Raw genomic sequence first — 19,863 nt, 5'->3', positions numbered from 1 at the left:
CTGCTTTTAGATCCGACCAATTAGCATCGAATTGCTTCGGAAAATCTAGTAATGTTGCCCAACTGTTGATTCCGCTGAATGCGGCTAATGGCCGCATTCGGCGAACTCAACTTCTAAGTAGCAATCGAATATGATTGGTCTCTTCTTTCAAGTCCGTCCAATCAGCGTCGAGTTTCATCGGAAAATCTAGTAGTTGCCCAACTGTTGAGTCCGATGAATGTGGCCAATGTGGTCAAACAGAACGCTCTCGAACGCGCCCATTGAGTCCCCCACTCTTGAAAGTTCATTATGATTTTGATGCAGAGTCAATGGTGTCAACGTTTTCAAAATGGCAAGTACGGTGAATGAGATCGTGGCTCAAGTGAAGGAAAATCTTACGGAATATCAGAATGCAACAACCGCAAGAGTGCCGTCGACACCCGAAGGAATGGCTATTGCTTACGGTAGTCTCATTATTATGGCCATTTTACCGATTTTTTTCGGTAGCTATCGTGCCGTCAAACATCATAAAGAACAGCAGGTTAGCCACGTACTTTGACATATGTTTGACACTTTCGTTTTTTACAAGATGTTTCCGTTATTTCTCTCTTTGTCGACAGTATCGGAAGAATTTACGAAAGGATTTTTCATCATTTTATAATAATTTATTATCTCTTATTTCAAACCGTAATAATTTATTTCTTAATGATATCTGTTAAAATTAATAGTCTGATTGGGCGGCGATTAATTACGATAGATGTAATGTAGTTATATAAAGCAATACGATATATCGATGAATGTTATAATTTTCTTTCATTTATATTCTTAATTTGTTACATGATGCATTATATTTTATAGCAACAGTACAAAGCCAGTGGTGAACAACCTGATACAATGTCTCGTAGAGAGGCTGCTATGTTTCCTCTTATTTCCAGTGTTACATTAATAGGCTTGTATATATTGTATAAGGTAATTGTATATTTGTAAGGAAATTATCGTGTTTTATGATTGTAAAGCATTGAAGTAATTTTTAGGTATTTGCAAAAGAGTATGTTAACCTGATATTGGCTGGATACTTTTTCTTCCTTGGCATTTTAGCTTTGTGTCATCTTACCAGGTAATTTAAACTTTCGAAAAATAATTTAAAAGATTGTGAACATTTTATAATAGTCCAGATTAAAAACTTGTAATTATTATAGTACGTTCCATTGTATAAAAATTTAATTAAATTCTAAATTTACAAAATTATAGTCCATTGATCTCATCATTGGTACCTGCTGCAATTCCAAAAACGCAATATCACATTTTATTTACAAGAGGAAAAGATGATAAAGAAGAGCATATAATTAACTATAAATTTAATCTACATGACATTGTTTGTCTTGTATGCTGTTCACTCGTGGGTGCTTGGTATCTTTTAAAAAAAGTAAGTTTAAAAAATAAAACATTAAATTTGGAGTTTAGAAAATTTATGAACAAAATTTAGAATTAATGTCTTTGATATTTATCTTATGTCATTTCCATTTTTTTTTTTCAGCATTGGATAGCTAATAACCTATTTGGTATAGCATTTGCCATAAATGGAGTTGAATTGTTACACCTCAACAATGTTGTGACTGGATGCATTTTGCTCTGTGGTCTTTTATTTTACGACGCCTTTTGGGTGTTTGGTACAGATGTAATGGTGACGGTAGCGAAATCTTTTGAAGTTCCCATTAAACTCGTCTTTCCACAAGATCTTTTAGAAAAGGGCTTGAGCGCCGGTAATTTTGCTATGCTGGGATTGGGTGACATTGTATTACCTGGTATCTTTATCGCATTGTTGTTGCGGTTTGATAATAGTCTCAGTAGGAAGACAAATGTTTACTTCTATTCGACGTTCTTCGCATACTTCATGGGATTACTCGCCACCATGATGATCATGCACTTATTCAATCACGCACAACCTGCTTTATTGTATCTAGTACCCGCGTGTGTAGGCACGCCGTTGCTCTTAGCATTAGTCAAAGGAGATCTCAAGGCACTTTTCTCGTAAATATCTTTTAATTCTAACATGAATTTATGTATCACATTTATTTCTTATATTTTTTGTATATGTTTATGTGAAATTTTTATTTGCTTCAGGTATGAAGATCATCCGTCGCAACCTATAAATGGAACGCAACAATCGGAACAAACGCAAATAGAAGCGAAAAAGGATAAATAATATGTTAATTAATAACACGAAAAGTATGAGGTATTCGCGACATTATCGCGCTATAATTTTCCAAATTCTTCGAACAGAAAAAGAAAAGTAAAGAAAGATTAATCATGGTTCATGCTCAAGACGTACAATCACGCATTGTGAAAACTATAGCTTATAATTATGCCTTGCATGCACATGAACTGCAAGGTATATAATTCCGATTCTCACTGTAGTAAACACTCGCGGGTATCGTTTCAATCGCCAAAAAAAAGTTCAACGATAGGAAATAGGATTGTGATAATTAAAGAAACCGTTTCATTTGCATGCAACATTAAAGAGAAATTTTTATCACTCATGTATGGTATCGGTGGAAAATGGTTCCATGATACTGGAAGGAACATATCGGGAAGATGTTGAATATTAATTGTAGTTTCATTATTTCACATATAGTGTAAAATAATATAAAAATACTTCCAATTGTTGATTTATATTTTGTACATAGTAATGTGTACAATAGTTTCTATATGAAAATCTCTCTTTTACAGTGTATTTTACATTCTAAAAATTAGTTCAGAATTAAGTTCCAATTATATATAAGTTTCTATTATAAGAGTAAATTCTCTTCAGGATTTCTCTTTCTGATCACTACCATGTGTGAGTGATAATCATAAATTGTGAATGTATTGTTGTAAAGTTGACCTTCTTTCTATGCAATACATTAAACGAATTAATATAAAACGGATATGAAAAAAAAAATTTATTTCCTATATTTAAATACATAATAAAATACAAATATTAAGAAATATAAGATTTTATTATATTCATGTGTTTTAATGTTCTTATTTATTAGTGAGAACTGCACGATTTTATTTAGAATTAAAATGAATATACATTTTCTATTCATAAAAATAAAATCAATTGAAATTACATAATTTTTTCAAGTTGAGGAAATTTAAAAAAAAATTGCAACTTTAATGAATAAAATGTATAATACTTATCAACTTTCTTATCCCAACACAATTACAGACAAAAGTATTATTTAAAATTTATAATATACTTTCTAATTAATAAACTTCTGATTTATAATCCTGCAGTCTAATATTTTTATTGTGGCACAAATTTATTACTCTTACTAGTATAATTTTTTATATAAAAATTAATTTTATTATTTTCAACTTTACACTTACACATCTTAAGATTGGATTCATTTTTTTATTTTTCTTCACAACAGTAAAATTCTTTTCACATTATCATATGTATGTATATGTCTGTAGATAGTGAGTAAAATATTTTAATCAATATAAATATTTAATTCATTTTTATAAATAATAAAAAGAAGAGTTATAGGTTATTAAAAAATTGACAAATTATGTTTATAGACACTTTATTCTTATAATACAAAGAAGAGTTCTTTCTATAATTAAAGAAGTATGAAAGAAACATCTTTTTTTTTTATGCTTTGGCAACACTTTCAATAGCCAAATTTTCAGCTGTGATTGGCTGCATATCTTTAATTCCATTTTTAAATATCTTCTGAACTTTGAAATTTGGTAAATTGACAATCAATCTTTTTTGAATTTCTCGAACACACTTTTTCAATAAGGTGTATGCCTCTTCCTCGGTAGAATCTATGATGTTGATTAATATCCCATAAGCATTAATTTATAGATGACTATATTTATAGATGACTATATTTATAGATGACTATATTTCTATTATATATATATATATATATATATATATATATATATATATATATATATATGCATATCTTACCATATTTGTAATATCTGTCTAAGACAGACATGGAAAACATGCCACCATATCCATGAGTTGCATAAGGAACTTTTACACAGGAAGCTAAGTAATCGATGAAATATAACTCTGGTCCTGTGTCATCGTCATATCCAGCCAGTAGCATATTGACAAAATATGGGGTTCTACTTCTAAGATAATCAGCCAAATTTCTCCTTGTAAAACAAGCTGCAGCTTTGGGGCAAAGTTCATAACCATTACGCATCTTATATAACTGAATATTTTTTCCAATATACTCTGAAAATTGTGTCGTGTCACCAGATTCTCCAGATATTGCCATAACAAGCTTGTCAGAGATCTTATGAATCTTTTGTTCATCTGAAATGTTTTATATGTCATTTAAAATTGATTTCTATGTTTCACAATTAAACTATATAACATCAGAACTTAATGATACAATATATAATGTAATTAGAACTTTGAGAAAATGACACATGTTCTATTATTATATGCTTCAACATATAATAATACATAGAATGATATAATCATCGTGATATTCTGTCATCGTACAATATATTGCACAATACAATACAGTATGTACGTGTCATGTGTTAATATTTAATACAGCATTTAATAACACACGCACACATGACAAATTAATGCATTATCAACTATACGTATTATATGTAAAATTAATATGTCGAATTAATATGCCACTAACAGGATATGCAAAAATAACATTTTACCACTTTTCATAACTATAATGGATTGTGCGGTTGTCATATCCGCTGCAACCAGCACGAAATCTTTACATTGAATACCAATTAAACACTCCATTCCTACGATTCGTTTCGTACTCTCCGTCTCGATATGACCAGCAAGTTAAAAGTGCTTGTCACGCGCAAACGACAAGTTAACCTTTCGACAAACGAAACAATCGTACATATATATACCTGTAAAGTATATATACTGCTGTTTCTAGCCTAAAGCCAAACCTACATTGGTCGTATCGTAACGTCGCAAAGGAGCGCAAGTCGTAAGTCGTAGGCAAATTGATCAATCATGGTTGATTATTTTTGAAATAATCAACCATGATTGGTCAATTTGCCTACGACTTACGACTTACGACTCATTGTAGAACCAGCTTAAGGCCCGTTTCTACCAACGTAATTTAAGAAATTGATCCCTAGTAATATTGGATTAAGCCCGGTTAACTTAAAAATTGGTTTCTACCAAACATTTGCACACGTTTAAAACTGCATAAACCAAGTTTAATTTAAACGGCCAAAATTGACCGATTAAGGACAATTAAACTACGATTAAAAATTATAACTAGTGTCACATTTTATTTTGATATATACTTAACCTATTTGTCGGACATAGGCCGGTATTCATAGGCCGGTATTCATAGGCCGGTATTCATAGTCCGATCTTATATTTGAGATCGTCTTAAGTTCGAGCTTGAAATGCTACGCAGCTGTTTGATTGGTTGAATGAGGTCTTAAGTCAACCTCGGACCAGACTTAAGACAATCTTAAATATAAGATCGGACTATGAATGCCGGCCTTAGACGAGGGGAGTGAAATCTGAGGGGTAAAGGGTTTATTGTCGCGGCCATCTTAGATGCATCAGATTTAGCGTCTATTTTCACGTCGCACGGACGTAAATCGAATAAAATATGAGAGATTCCGTGAAATCATCTATCATCTGAAATCGCTGTGTTATTTCGAATCATTTTTGAATATTAAGAAATTCAAAAATATCACACTCCGTGAAATTAATATCCGTCGCCATCTTACATGCCTCATATTCCGTTGCAATAGACATTTCTTTCCCCTCACCCTTTGAGCTTCACTCCCGCAGCAATACACTCTGTCCAGTATTTCTTACGTTCATGCTTAAGACGATTTTAAATATAAGATCGGACTATGAATACCGGCCATAGCACATTTTTATGATTAGTGCGTTCGAAAATATGTTTGGTTGGTGTTGGGAAAAAAGATCAAGTTGGCAGTATTGAAAACTCCCAGTGCTGCGTTTCGTTTCTCCCACTGGGATCACTAGGATTAAAAAAATTTGCTACTTGAGATATTAAAAGAGATAAATAAGTAGTTAAATATATTTTATAATAATATGTTTAATAACATTACATGTATTATTATTAATACGAACGTGTGTTTTATATTAATAATGCTATAATTATAATAATGTGACATAATTTACCTAAAATGTGATTTAAATTTAATATTTGTATATCTGGTAACTATTTTCCAAATAATCTGTTATTTTTGGTACTATTTTCCTTTCACCTCTATTTTCGAATAAAATATTTTGTAATTCTTTATTATTATCATCTCACTATCTGAAGAACTACTCGAAGATTAAGAAATGAAAATCCATCAAATTTTGTTAATGCTTAAGCAATAATTGTTCATTAAAAGTAAGTGCTGTTACATGTCTGATTGATTTTAATATTAACAATTAAATATAATTTAAGATTCTTATACATTTAATTAATTCTTTTTACATTACACAAATTAATTAATAAATATATTAGATCAAGTCAATCGGGTATCTCCGGACACTAATATAGCGGGTACCTCCGAACATATTTATTAACTTTAAATTATAAAAATAATACATTTTATTGTTGTAATTATCAGTTTATACTATTTTAATGTACTAAATAATATGAATGTATTTATTTTAAATACAATTATAAAAATGCCAAAATTTAAGGAACGAACTATCAATAGAGGCAAGTGGAATGAAGTTAAAAGAAGCAATTATATGTGTTATAGAAAAGAAGTTAACAATAAGATTAGCTGCTGAAAAATTTGACGTGCCACATAGCACAATGCAGGATCGAATAAAAACATTAAAGAGTGGTCAAGAAGTAATTTTTAAATCAAAATTAGGCCGATTTGAATCTACTTTTAATGAAAATTTTTCATTGCAACTTTACAATCATGTCAAAGATCTGGACAATCGCCTCATGCCATTGACTAGATTAGAATTTTTAAAACTAGCTTTTGATTTGGCAGAGAATTTAAAAATCTCTCACCGCTTTAATAAAAAAGAAGGAATGACAGGAAAAGACTTTTTCTAGCTTTAAGAAAAAATACCTAAAACTTGTTCTAAGAACTCCTGAATCAACCAGTATCATGCGTACAGTTGGTTTTAATAAACCTCAAGTAGACCGTTTCTATGATCAACAAATATTATATATATATATATATATATATATATATATATATATATGTGATCCTTTAAATATATATTTTTATTGTGACGTTTGTAAGAACAAAGAACGAATAGATAATTGTTGAAATATATGTCTGTCTAGCTACCCGCCATTTTTGGATTGCTCAAAAATAGCAGTAATAAATTATTGATTTTTTTTTCTAAGATAGTTTAAGAAAAATGTTCTATTCTTTGTTAATAAGAAATCAAAAAAGTTCAAAGTTTATTTTGCAAAAGAGTAATTTAATTAAAATCTGTTGATTATATATTATGCGTTTTATTTAAGTGTCCGGGGCTATCCGCCTTTCCCTTACATAAAATTGATCATACATTGACCAAAAGTTATCGAACAAGATTAATATAATTCTAAACTGTAAGAAAGATACGTTACATAAAGATAATTACTTAAAATCTTATTTTCTTTTCAAGCAAAATCTCAAAATTGTGCACATAGTCCCTTTTCTCATTTTCACATTTAATCGTATACTAGCATACAATCGTCGGAAGTCGTGTCAGTTAGCATGTATGCATGCATTTACGAATGTAAATCCGCCCGCCACGTGACGATCCCGCTACATAACTAAGATTTTCTGTGTCAAATAGCTGTAGCGACTAGTCTTGTACTCACTGTTTTTCGTCGAAACAAACCGAGAAATATTTGCATGAAATCATTATTTGTACGCAGACTCTTTCGACCTTTGTCCGTGAACAATTTTATATTTAAAATTGAATTAAAAGTAATAGTTAAAATAGACATACAAGTGTATGTATATAAATAATATGAAATATAAATAGTCATTAAATATATGTAATGATTAAAATATTAAAATATTGAGACAAAAAAAATTATACGATAGAATCAAACTTGCAGACAATTTTCTTCTTTTCTTCTTTTAAATAATATAAATGTCAATATTTTCTTTAAACAAAAGATACTGTGACGCCATTAATCTTTGCGATTAGTTAAGAAATAAAAAATATTTTTCAAAACAGAATTTCAAGGAAGAGCAAGAGAGAGAGAGAGAGAGAGAGAGAGACACGAATTTATAATAAAATGACATTCTTCGCAGTTAATTTTAAATAATTTTTAGCAGACTTTTAAGTTGACATTTAATTAGAAAAGTTTATTATTTTTAGAAATCAAGAAAAAATGAATCATTATTATTACACAATGCCGTTAATTTTTCAAGTTTTGTCGTGATTGATTGCGTGTGACACATCGCCTAACGCATTCAATCGCAAAGGCGGACATATTTTCGGAAGATAATGCTTAGCCTACAAACTCGCCTAAATGAGGATAGCCCACCGCATGTAAACAGAGCATGTTGTGGACACGCAAGCATGCTTTTATAATGCGCTTCCATTTATAATGCATTCGTGCATAATGACGCGAATCTCAAGCAAATGCTGACCAATATTAATGTCGAATGCAGGAGACTTCACTCATTAATGTTGACTAGCATTTGCCACTTTCAACGTTGACAATCATTACATATCAGTCTCACACGAATAAATTATTTCAATAGAATAACGAAAAATATAATAATGTAATTTATATTTCAATGATAATTTAGATATATTTCATTTTAGTAGTAGCAAAAAATTGGTTTTATAAAGAAAATAATAAATAAATTAAATAAAGAAAATAATAAATAAATAAATAAACATATACATATATAATAAATATATTTGAGAAAATAAATCGAAGCATATTAAATAATCGGATAAGTGAGAGATGTTATATATATGTTGAAAAATTGTTTTTAACACTTATATATAACACTAATCAAAATTAGAATCTGAAACGCAATCTCATTCTTTGGAATAATCATCGCATAAGTGCAATCGATCGAGTTCGATAGCGCGATACTTCGTCCACGAAGGTCGTCCATCGATTCCGTTACGCTCGGAATTATTCGCGACTATTCGCAACTCGTAATACGTTCACTGAACTTGCTAGGATGAACTATGCCAACAAGTGCAAAGAGGGGAAGAGGAGCGGTATTCAACTGCCGCAAGGCGGGATCTGCGATTAGCGAGATCCTCCTAATAAGAAGAATCGACGCAGCATCCCGCTACTGAAACAGTTACGATGAATTATCAATGCTTTTTCCATTCGCTATCGATACGATTTATAATATCTATTCGCTTGAATTATGTTCTCGATATAATCGTAAACGAGAAGAAAATACAAATAATACTAAAGGCGTAAAAACAGAAATAGAAAACTACGCAAGAATGTGGCAAAGAATATAAATGCAAATATAATAAAAATTTAATAAAATATAATAAAATTATTATAAATATTATATTAATTATTTTAAATATTAGCAATTTCTTGCTTTTCTAAATACCTGATTAACATGAACATTTACAAAACAACTAATGACATTTAAATTAAATAGGTTGAATTTCGCAAATTGCTTTTTTATTTGCATGAAGTAAGATTGATTAATAGGTAATGAATATCTTTTGAATATTATCATTGAAAAGAAACTACGAAAACATCCGACAACGCTTTATATTTCAATTAAAAGATAGATATGAAAAAAGAAAGGGAAAAAATTTACTCGATTAAAATTTATGTATAACTTATAAAATATACATTGTGTATGTAAATTGTACTAATTATTAATTCTCACGTTATAATTTGATATCGTATGTTAATAAGGAATTAGAAACCTTAAAACTTTTTTTGCAGTTTTATATGCTTTAGCTGTGAACAAAACAAGTATTAAAGTAATTATTTAGGAATACAAATTTTAAAATGCCGAAATGAAGACGTGTAAATTATATGTAATTATACGTAATTGCTAAATGTAACAACAGCCCTCAATTACAATTGTTACAAAGACAGAATTATAAACAAAGTACATAAATAAAATCTGTTGAAAGTTACTGCAGCACAAGACAATGTTTTTGGACTATGTGTATATTTATTTTTTTGTAAAATTGTTTTGTTTCTTTTTTCTCAGCGTGATTACGAAAAATGCCCTTAAATAAACGAGCTTTCGGAATCTTTGCCAACCGGTTCGGCGCGATTGGATAATTTTATTGAAAATGGTAGTAAAGATGAGTGGTCATTGGCCGAACGGTTTACCCCCACATATACTCACAAGCTATATAGAAGACCTCGCGAAGAATTTCATCTTCAGAACTGAGAGTCAGTGTCACGGAAGTCTGCTGGAAAGTAAACTAAGTGAGTAACATAATTTTTCACTGTTTTTATATGACTAGAGTTAATCGATTAAAGAAAATTAATTACTCGTATTTTTCTAATGTGCTTTTAAATTAATCAGATTTCAATAAAATTATTTTAATCTGTAAACTATATAACTTTATGAAGTTTTTGAATACGAAAAAGTTGATTTTACGTCTACTTTTAATTTCATTTTATTGATTTTATTGATTTTATTATGAATTATAAATGTATTACAAGCATGCACTTTGAATACTTATTTTATTCAATTTTGGAATGCATATAATATTTACATTTAGAAACCATTAGTTAATGTTGTGTTGTTGATATTATGATATATTATCATCACGTTTAATTTAATTATTTTTACTCGAGGTAAATTCCGCTTTATTTGTTATATATATATATATACACACACACACACACACACACACACACACACATACACACATAATAGTTTTATAAATAATCTATTTATAAAAGAAGCCTATAAAAATTCTATTTATAAAAAAATTAATAGAATTTATTTACAAACCAATGCTAGTTTACAAAATATTTTTCTCCAGTGTATATTCGTATATTATGTTTATTATTATAAAGTAATCTTATACTATATATATATATATATATATATATATATATGTACATTATGTAATATCATTTTAATACTTTTAATTATCAAACTTTATCCCGCTGAAAAATACGTAATCATCTTGTTTGCGCAAATATTAATTTCGATATGTTCCTTAAATTTTTTTTATATATAATATTTAAATGACAGAGATTAAACATTTTTTGTTAGAGTTGTTATAATCTTTTTCTTTACGAATAATTTTTTCAAATTTAGTAAAATTCCGTTATTCATTGTGATCAGAATCATAATAACCTCGTAAGGCCGATATTACATTTGTCGAAAAATTGTACGAAAAAATTTTTAAACATTAGCTGCAGATTAGAAAGTTCCTAAAGATTCAAAAAATTATTATCCCGCAGCCAATCAATTTAAAAAATTTGTCGTATGACAAATGTAAAATCAACCTAAGAAATTCATTTCTTTTTGCGAGTTGTTTTGCACATTAAGTCTATCGCAGATAAAAAATGCTATCGTCAGAATACAGTTAGAAACTCGTTTGTGATTTTTCTACCATAGCATATACCGTTTTCCAAAGGCATACCGTGCATCGTTTGCCATCGTGAGAGTCTCTCTCTCTCTCTCTCTCTCTCTCTCTCTCTCTCTCTCTCTCTCTCTCTCTCTCTCTCTCTCTCTCTCTCTCTCTCTCTCTCTCTCTCTCCTCCCCCTCCCCCCTCCCTCTCTTTTCCTCTATCTCTCTATACACACACACACATACACACATACACATTATTGTTGCTCTTAAAATCGTCGCTTCATTTTAATTTTTTTATTTTAGTCATTTTAATTAGTATTGTAACATTGTTTAATTTACTTTTTTGTGTTATTCTATGTGTTTAAATTTCCAATTTTATTCAAAAAATTATAAAATGAGAATATTTTTTATAAATTATTATACGACCTATTATCTTAAATGATATTGATATAAAAGTTGAGTGATAAAAATTGATGAACACAATTTGTAAATGTTCTATTCTGTAACACTTTTTAATGGTTTACTCGAAATTAGAGCCTAAAACTTTGACATAATCGTTTTTCTATAATATAATATTATCATGATAATATAATATGTAATTTGATACCTATATATGTATATATTTTATATATAATATTATTATATGTAATAGAGTGTTTATTATTATATGTAATAGAGTGTTTATATGTAATATAGAAACTATTTTTTTCTTATTGTTTTAAAAAGTGAAAAAGTTACGCAAAACTTTTAATAAATATTTGTAGGGCCGCAAATATTATTTGTCAACTTTATCAATTCTTATCAATCTCGTCAATCGGCATCATGCAGTGTATGCAGGGACTTCTTTAACTGAATTGCTTTCCTTCCTTTATTTTTTCACGGACACAAGAACTGATCACCCGCTAGCAATCGACAGTAGGTCATGACCTCCTTTTGAAATAACGGTATCTATCGGGTTCAACAAACCAGCATCGTCAGTAAGTGGGCTAACGAGCGGTCGGGTGGCATGCTTGCGGTCGAAGCGACCTTAACCATGGTGACACACTTTCGTGTGCACCGTGTTCTCAGTTTATATCCGCAAGATATACCGACTTCATTCACTTCTGTCCAACATTTCGCTCAATCAAGATGAAGGTTACGATTGGTGTTGAGCCTTACACAATGTATTTTATAAAAGGAAGAAAAGGAGAGAAATCGCGCGCGCGCAAAATTTGTAAGATAGATTTAAATTTTACAATTTGATATATCGATTTGTAAACATAAGTATGAATAATGCAAAATATAATGTATACAAACACAAGATGATACATTAAAATTTATAAATTGATTTATAAATCAATCTGAAAGTATAGCGAGTAAAAGAAATTAGTACATACAAAGATACTATAAAGATAGTATACCTTAATAGTACAAGGATTAAATTGTTTCGAAGGACGTCATATTACATGCGTTTATTTTAAGACATTTAAAGATGATTTGGAGATTTTAAGATAACTTTTTAAAAATTAAATATTTTTATCAACATAAATTAATTCTTCTCATTATTCTTAAAAATAATATAATTTCTCAACAAATCTTACATTTCATTTTTCTCTAAAAAAATATGTTTTACGAATTTTTTGCATTTCAATAACGTCCGAAAATATTACATTGTTTTCATAGGAATTAATAACCGCTATGCGAATTGCCACCGAATTGCTTATAGCATTTTTCTGAAGAAATAATTACGAAGTAAGAATATAATTCCGGATAATAAAACTTAGATATGTTTTTTCGACTGCTTTTCTTTCTTTTGACTTGTAAAAAGATAAACTTGAATTGAATATATTATTTATTGTAAATTCGACTTTATTTATCTCATCGTTTTTATCAGCTGCTATGGCATACTTTCATTTCTGAATTATCGTGTATCCTTCTCTCCTTTCCTTCTCGTCTTAAAGTCAAACTTATAATCGCTTTAACACACGCTTTTGAATAAACACGATAAATGATGCCTATATATTTAATTTTTTCACAGGAAACTTATCATTTGAAATGTATTTTATTAATTTAAACTTTTTTACGAATTTTGTGTATGTTACATTGTGTACAAAAAAAATGCTTCTGGAAAAAGTAGATTATTTTATAAACATAGTATATCCTTTTTTCAGATTATGTACATTGAAATGCAACAAAAGTTTCTTTTTGTCATAGAATGTGGTACAACGAATACGCATCTTTATGTTTGGTTGCGCTTGTTCTGGGACAAGCTACAGCTCTGCCACAGCATCCTCAGTACACTCAGCAATATCCGCAAGAATACCAGCAGCAGCAAATCAGAGAGGATAGAAAATTCGCTGAGAAACCAAACGCGATGAAAAAAGTGGCGATCGATGATCTCGAAGACATTAACACTAATCAAATTCAAGTTAGTAGTTTATATAAACTTATATTTATGTATTAAAAATGTATTTAATTCAATTAATATAATTTTTATAGACGTACTAATTATATTAATGATTAAGAGAATAAACTATTTTTACGTCCCATCTTTATGTTTCTAATGCCAAGTTGTATCAATAATATTATATTTTAAATACTTTTTAAATAATAAATAAATAAAAATAAACGCATATTCAAATATTGCTTAAAGCCAAAGTAACATTGATGCAATTGGATCTAATAGACTTTATACTAATTTATTTTTCTTTCTAATACTGATACCATATTTCTTTGGTTTCCATGTATAGGAAGGTAGTAGTAGCGGTTTCTCGTGGTCCAATATGCTGGGTATGTTGATGCAGATGTTATTAGGTCAGACCGGTGCTACGACTGGACCCAGTAAAAACGAGATAGATGATGGTGCGACTACGAGTCCGTGGACCAACTTGCTCTCTGTAGGTTTTAGAGTTCTCACGGCACTGTTGGGTGGACCTCAGCAGCCGGTAGATGGTATCGATAAAGTGGACAATCAAAGTAGTAGTCCTATGCAGGTAAGTAAAAATAACTGATGTGCTATGTTTGAGCATTTTAATTTTCAAATATTTTTTCGCGAGGTTCAACACACATACAGACACACACACACACACATACACACACACATCAGTAATGCGGATCAATCAATATTATCATGTCTCAGCTAAACATTGAAAATCAATTATATATTCTTTAATTACTAGGTAAATAATGATTTATCTTAACTCATAACTGTTAAACGCAAAAGAGAATTTGCAATATATGAGATTTAAATTACTAAATATAAATTATTTAAAGCATTGAATACTTTTGTCATGAAAAACAACTGTTCTTTTTTCTCTGCGGTGCAAAAATATAAATGCCAAAGTGGATTCATGTGGAAACGAAATAAGCAGCTTATCTATGTATATATAATTATATGAAATAAAACCATTATATTTATAAACAAAATTTCTTAAATATTCGAACTGTTATTGTATAAATATCATTTATTTTTTAGTATACTAATATTGACTATTATTGGGGAAAAAGGAAATAATACTGTATTCACGTTATTGTTTAGACTTACAAAATAAGTTAATTTTGGCTTTATAAATAGAAATTTGAGAAATACGCACAGCTGCTTACAGTCACGAATTATACATATTGTACAATAATTAGAGAGGAGAAACAGGATGTGCTAAATAATTATAACGGACTATTATTTTCACGCATTTGTATCACATTATTTTTACGTTTTCTACACATTTTAATTCGTCTCACAGTTGGGAATTTGCCAGTCTTTCACCTGGCTTTGATGAGCAAATTTTGCTCTTGACAATCACATTTATAAAAATAATCAGAGTTAATGGTTAAAGAGCAAAAGCGTAAACTTTGTTCTTAGAAAAAGCAAAATTTAAAAAGATTTATATTTTAATTTACTTCGCATACAAAGGAAATTAAAGTTTTATCAGCACAATTAGTAGAATTATAATTATTTTATACATACTTTATTTATTACATGTTGAGAGATAATTAATTTGATAACTAGTTGTAATTGATTTAATAAAATTATGTTGATGATATTACAATTATCATCAAATATTCTATATAATAAACTACAACTTATAGATACATTTTATTTTTTCAAGATAGTGTTTCTACTTATGCGCTCTTCTTCTATCCATTTTCAAGCCATTTTTCAAGAATATTATTTAGAATAAATATTCAAATGCGAACATATCAACGAGCCTCTGTCTGTCTGTCTGTCTGTCTGTCTGTCTGTCTGTCTCTCTCTCTCTCTCTCTCTCTCTCTCTCTCTCTCTCTCTCTCTCTCTCTCTCTCTCTCTCCCTCTTTTCCTTTTTTCTCACTTTTCTTGTAAATAATTGTCGATCTTAGCGCACATGGCTGGTGTCGGTTGTTTAGGCAATTTTGGCTGCGGTGCTGGGCGCGTTTCTAGGACAGGGCAGAGACCCCGAACAAATTGCAGTAATGGCGAAAAATGCTTCCGAGGTTAGTACGAATTTATGAATGAGAAGATTCAATGTGACAAGTTGAAATAATTTGAAACTCTTCATTTTGCTTTGATGAAAACTATTGATGTAAGTGCTTTCTGCGTGTTTGTTTGATTGAGAGAAAAATGTTGATTTAAAGAAATGGAATTAATTTTGCTATAAATTGTCCCCAACATTCTTGTTGTAGCATTTACTAATCAATTTCTATGCATTGTTAAATCATTACTTTTTCTAAAATTGCTTGATATATTAATCCCCATCGCGTTAAACGTTTTTTTAATAATAAAAAACATATAACTTTTATATGCGTGTATATATGTACATATATGTGTTGTATTAAATTTAATGCTTAATATGTGTATGTGTTTAATATATATAAAAAGAAATTATATGTATATATAAAAAATAAGTTTTAAGCAATTTTGCACGTGAGAAAGTTTCAAATGTTTTTATATGGATTAACAAACTATGACCGTTATGACTTTGTTAAAACTTAACTACCTTTCAATTTCATTAATATAATTCTAATTGTAAGTGTAACGTGTAATAATAATTGTATTTATATTATGTAATATGTTTATATATATATATATATATACATATATGTGTGTGTATATATATATGTATATATGTATATATATAAATATATATATATATATATATATATATATGTGATATGTATATATATAAATATATATATATATATATTTTTTTTTTTTATAATGTGTACAGATTAATTTTATTTATATGTATATCTACACTTAAACCAAATTCTACTTAAACCATATTCTTATTCTCCAAAATATAAGTCGCCGTAAATAAATTTACTTACATTTTTGCTTATCCGTATTATTAAGCAGTTCATCAGCATAGTTATCAATCTGCTGGACGCTCTGAAGACATCGTTCTCTCATCGTTCCCTAACAGCTCGTTCACTCGGGAGACGCGACACCATCTCTGAAGCTGCGATAGCGTCAATTTCTATGCTAAAGGTAAAAATATGTAATAAAAATATTTACCAATAAATGCTTATTAAAATTTACATTTTTTTTAATAATATTTGGGAAATCGTCGTATTGAGTCATCAATACACACACATACGTGATTACTACTATTAAATTTACTTATTTAAAGGAAAATATACATTTCTCATATGTATAATTCATTTGATTAATTAGGGCTACATGAGATCTGTCAAGTCCTTTAGCTACGTAGGACGTGCCGAGGAGGAAGGTCAACGCGGATGCGCCGAAAGAGCTCTTTGCGAGGCCAGCGCAGAGTGTATCGCTGACACGCAAGGTCCATCTTCAATCTTCTGCCAACTTGGATCGTAAGTATTTAATTTATATTTTTGTTAAATATCGAATAAATTAATTGTACATATACACAATGTATGTGCATAATTAATTTCCTTTTTTTACAAATAGACAAGTTTATTTTTTTACGTGTCTACCATAAAGTTTGAGCTTTTATCGAAATCATAACAAGCTTTTGATCCGTATCCGGTTAGTAGTTACAAATTGGGCATAATTTCCACAGATATGCGACAAGCTATCTCCTGCAGAAACAGAGCGGCATTGGTTTCGAGGCTCTTTATGAGGCAGGACGACGCGGTCGCACAGGCGAAGATTGCAGAACTCTCTTCATGGATTGCAATGCCGTATGAGCGTGTTCATATTGCAGCGTTTCATCAAGCGTGATTTAGATTCTGCGGGATTTTGAAATCTCTTTCTCGATCGAATTTTTAATCGGAAGCCTTCCCGATCGTACATTACAATCATACATTTCTCCTCGATGATAGAAATGTCACTCTATTGATTTACATAACAGGCAACCAAACAACATCAAAAGTCTTAAAGTTATTTAGAGATGTTTTAAAAGTTGAAACTTTTTCTTTAGAAAGTTTTTTAGAGTTTTCGGACATTCAAAAATTGTTTATATATTAGGTACTCGAACCTAACCGACGCATTTCAATAAGATTTCGGTTTGCACCAAATTAGAATAGAAGTTTAATCGCGCGATGTGACCGCGCGCGCGCAAATACTTAAGAAGCACATCGAACAGAGATTCGCATGGAATCTTACCAGCTCGACAGCTCACGACTGATCATTTTTTTCGAGCAGCGAATTCGACGCGTGTACGCGCTAAATGGTACAATTTCGTAATTTCGACGAGTCTGTGACTTTAATATCGTGAATCAAGCATTTGATCTTCTCTTGCAAAAGATGAGATCAAACTTTTGATAATCTACTCTAACTAATAAAATCTTTCAATAAAATTTTTTCTATCTAAAATAGAATTTTTTGGGGATCGCCTGTCTATCATGTTTTCAAGTCCTCTTTTGTATCGATAATCAAGTTTTGCCATGCGCCAATTAAATAATTATATGTTTATTTCTATTTATTAAACGTATTATATGTATTACTAGATTGTATAGTGTCTTTGTTTGAGAGATTTCATGCAATTTCCGTTATTTTGATAATAGAATGATTATAATGTACAACAAACAGCGGATTGTCGGTATCTTTCAAATTGATAGTATACAAGATTTATTCGACATTTGAGATGTGATGCATTTTTCTTTAAAATATGATATAGTTGATAAAAAATGTTGATCGAATAGTTGTCGTAAGTAATACAATTCTATCGCGAATTCAATTTTCGATGTTATAAGTACGGAAAAAAGAATTTTATGCCAGTGTTGTCATTTCTATATTTCTATAGCCTCGAAAGTTTAATTCACGAAAATTATACTTCCACCGACACGCCTCAATTGTTTACATACCGTATATATTTAACGTTTTATGTACGGTATTTATATATAAAATATTATATCAATTAAATAAAATTTTACGAAACAAAGAGAGAGAAAGAGGGAAGAAGATGCGCTTAGAACTGTTGGAGAAAGAGGATCGGTAAATTTGATGTGTTTGATGAGCTTCGTTCAAATATTGCTATCGTTTGCTAGAAAAAGAGATTAACTTTGCGCAATATTATTTGAATCAGCAATAAATTTAAGTACTATTTTATTTTTCTAGTTAATTTGGCAATTGATAAAAAAATAATCAATTTCAGTTTTTAAATATATTGCCTTTTTGATTTAAAAATATAAAAAATAAAATTTACTCTAATCTATAATCTCATGTATTAAAATCAAAAATGAAAAAACAAAAATGGAAAGAAATTACTGGCGATATTGCTAATTTATGCTAAAATAAAAAGAAATATGTATATCTAGTTTGGGATTTTCGAAACATAAGCTTTGCCAACTAAATATTTTACAATGATAGTGATTGAATGTCTCGTTACTGAATGGCCTTCCCTAACGTACATGTTAACGTCTCAGGATGTTATATATTTTCTTTCCTTTAGTATCCACTCTAAATCTATTAGCTACTGTATATAGGTTTTATATGTATATATATATATATATATATATATATATATATATATATGTATATTTATTTATTTATTTTATTTATGCATGCGAGTGTGAAGTTGGCTTCGCGCTATTTCTTTTTTTTGTACTATCAACATGGCTGATTAGATGTACAATGGCATAGGTATAAGTTGTGTATGTATATGTGCAGTTCAATTATTTTAATAAATACACCTATAAATGGCCTATAAATAGCCTTACTTATTTAAAGATATCTAAATGTTTATCGCATATAATATCTATCTATCATTTTCCTACCAAATAATTTGCCTAATAATCGTAACTCTTAATCTATAATACATAATAATAAATATAAACTGTTAGACTATGTATGTATGTTGTGTTTCAACATTACTCTCTTGGATTATTCAGCATAACATTGTAAAGAATTTGATTTCAAATTCATAAAAAATCTATTAAATAATTAATATTGATGCGGTAACAACGGGTAAATCTCTGCGCGTGCAGACACACACACACAGACACGTTGAAAACGTGATATTAAAAC

General features: G+C 29.5%; 3 protein-coding genes across 5 annotated transcripts; 2 read left to right on the top strand and 1 right to left on the bottom strand.

The window, feature by feature from the left end:
* The first annotated feature begins 285 nt into the window (after positions 1-285).
* On the top strand, positions 286-2,906 carry LOC105256660 (minor histocompatibility antigen H13). The gene is made up of 6 exons (XM_011266789.3): positions 286-520; positions 838-948; positions 1,014-1,096; positions 1,231-1,405; positions 1,517-2,010; positions 2,104-2,906. The coding sequence occupies exons 1-6, from the start codon at positions 329-331 to the stop codon at positions 2,183-2,185; spliced, it is 1,137 nt and encodes a 378-aa protein (XP_011265091.1). The 5' UTR covers positions 286-328; the 3' UTR covers positions 2,186-2,906.
* A 673-nt stretch (positions 2,907-3,579) lies between these two features.
* LOC105256659 (proteasome subunit beta type-2-like) lies at positions 3,580-4,866 on the bottom strand. Its single transcript, XM_011266788.3, has 3 exons — positions 4,666-4,866; positions 3,941-4,297; positions 3,580-3,792 (listed from the first exon to the last, which is right to left on the bottom strand). The coding sequence occupies exons 1-3, from the start codon at positions 4,754-4,756 to the stop codon at positions 3,617-3,619; spliced, it is 624 nt and encodes a 207-aa protein (XP_011265090.3). The 5' UTR covers positions 4,757-4,866; the 3' UTR covers positions 3,580-3,616.
* A 5,431-nt stretch (positions 4,867-10,297) lies between these two features.
* On the top strand, positions 10,298-18,955 carry LOC105256658. 3 transcript variants are annotated; one of them, XM_011266784.2, is made up of 7 exons: positions 10,298-10,361; positions 13,661-13,874; positions 14,197-14,439; positions 15,828-15,914; positions 16,777-16,908; positions 17,095-17,246; positions 17,456-18,955. In XM_011266784.2, exons 2-7 carry the CDS (start codon positions 13,662-13,664, stop codon positions 17,580-17,582), a joined length of 954 nt encoding a protein of 317 aa, XP_011265086.1. In that variant the 5' UTR covers positions 10,298-10,361; position 13,661; the 3' UTR covers positions 17,583-18,955. The 3 variants fall into 3 exon arrangements, with proteins under 3 accessions (XP_011265086.1, XP_011265087.1, XP_019884750.1); XM_011266785.2 differs by lacking the exon at positions 15,828-15,914 and having other exon boundaries at positions 17,456-18,954; XM_020029191.2 differs by lacking the exon at positions 15,828-15,914 and having other exon boundaries at positions 16,774-16,908; positions 17,456-18,954.
* The last annotated feature ends 908 nt before the right edge of the window (positions 18,956-19,863 follow it).

The sequence above is a fragment of the Camponotus floridanus genome, unplaced genomic scaffold (genome assembly GCF_003227725.1).
Source record: "Camponotus floridanus strain SB8 unplaced genomic scaffold, Cflo_v7.5 scaffold24, whole genome shotgun sequence".
NCBI classification, from domain to species: Eukaryota; Metazoa; Arthropoda; class Insecta; order Hymenoptera; family Formicidae; genus Camponotus; species Camponotus floridanus.
The sequence above is the reverse complement of the archived record's forward strand: the minus strand, read 5'-3'. Positions and strand labels throughout refer to the sequence as shown.

Bases quoted from the DNA above. Each gene is read 5' to 3' on its own strand.
- LOC105256659 (XM_011266788.3), bottom strand. From the start codon at position 4,756: ATGGAGTGTTTAATTGGTATTCAATGTAAAGATTTCGTGCTGGTTGCA. The intron at 4,298-4,665 runs GTAAAATGTTAT...AAAACATTTCAG, and splicing joins CATTATAGTTATGAAAAGTG to ATGAACAAAAGATTCATAAG. The intron at 3,793-3,940 runs GTAAGATATGCA...TCAACATCATAG, and splicing joins AGACAGATATTACAAATATG to ATTCTACCGAGGAAGAGGCA.
- LOC105256660 (XM_011266789.3), top strand. From the start codon at position 329: ATGGCAAGTACGGTGAATGAGATCGTGGCTCAAGTGAAGGAAAATCTT. The intron at 521-837 runs GTTAGCCACGTA...TATATTTTATAG, and splicing joins AACATCATAAAGAACAGCAG to CAACAGTACAAAGCCAGTGG. The intron at 2,011-2,103 runs GTAAATATCTTT...TATTTGCTTCAG, and splicing joins GATCTCAAGGCACTTTTCTC to GTATGAAGATCATCCGTCGC.
- LOC105256658 (XM_011266784.2), top strand. From the start codon at position 13,662: ATGTGGTACAACGAATACGCATCTTTATGTTTGGTTGCGCTTGTTCTG. The intron at 14,440-15,827 runs GTAAGTAAAAAT...TCGGTTGTTTAG, and splicing joins AAAGTAGTAGTCCTATGCAG to GCAATTTTGGCTGCGGTGCT. The intron at 17,247-17,455 runs GTAAGTATTTAA...TAATTTCCACAG, and splicing joins ATCTTCTGCCAACTTGGATC to ATATGCGACAAGCTATCTCC.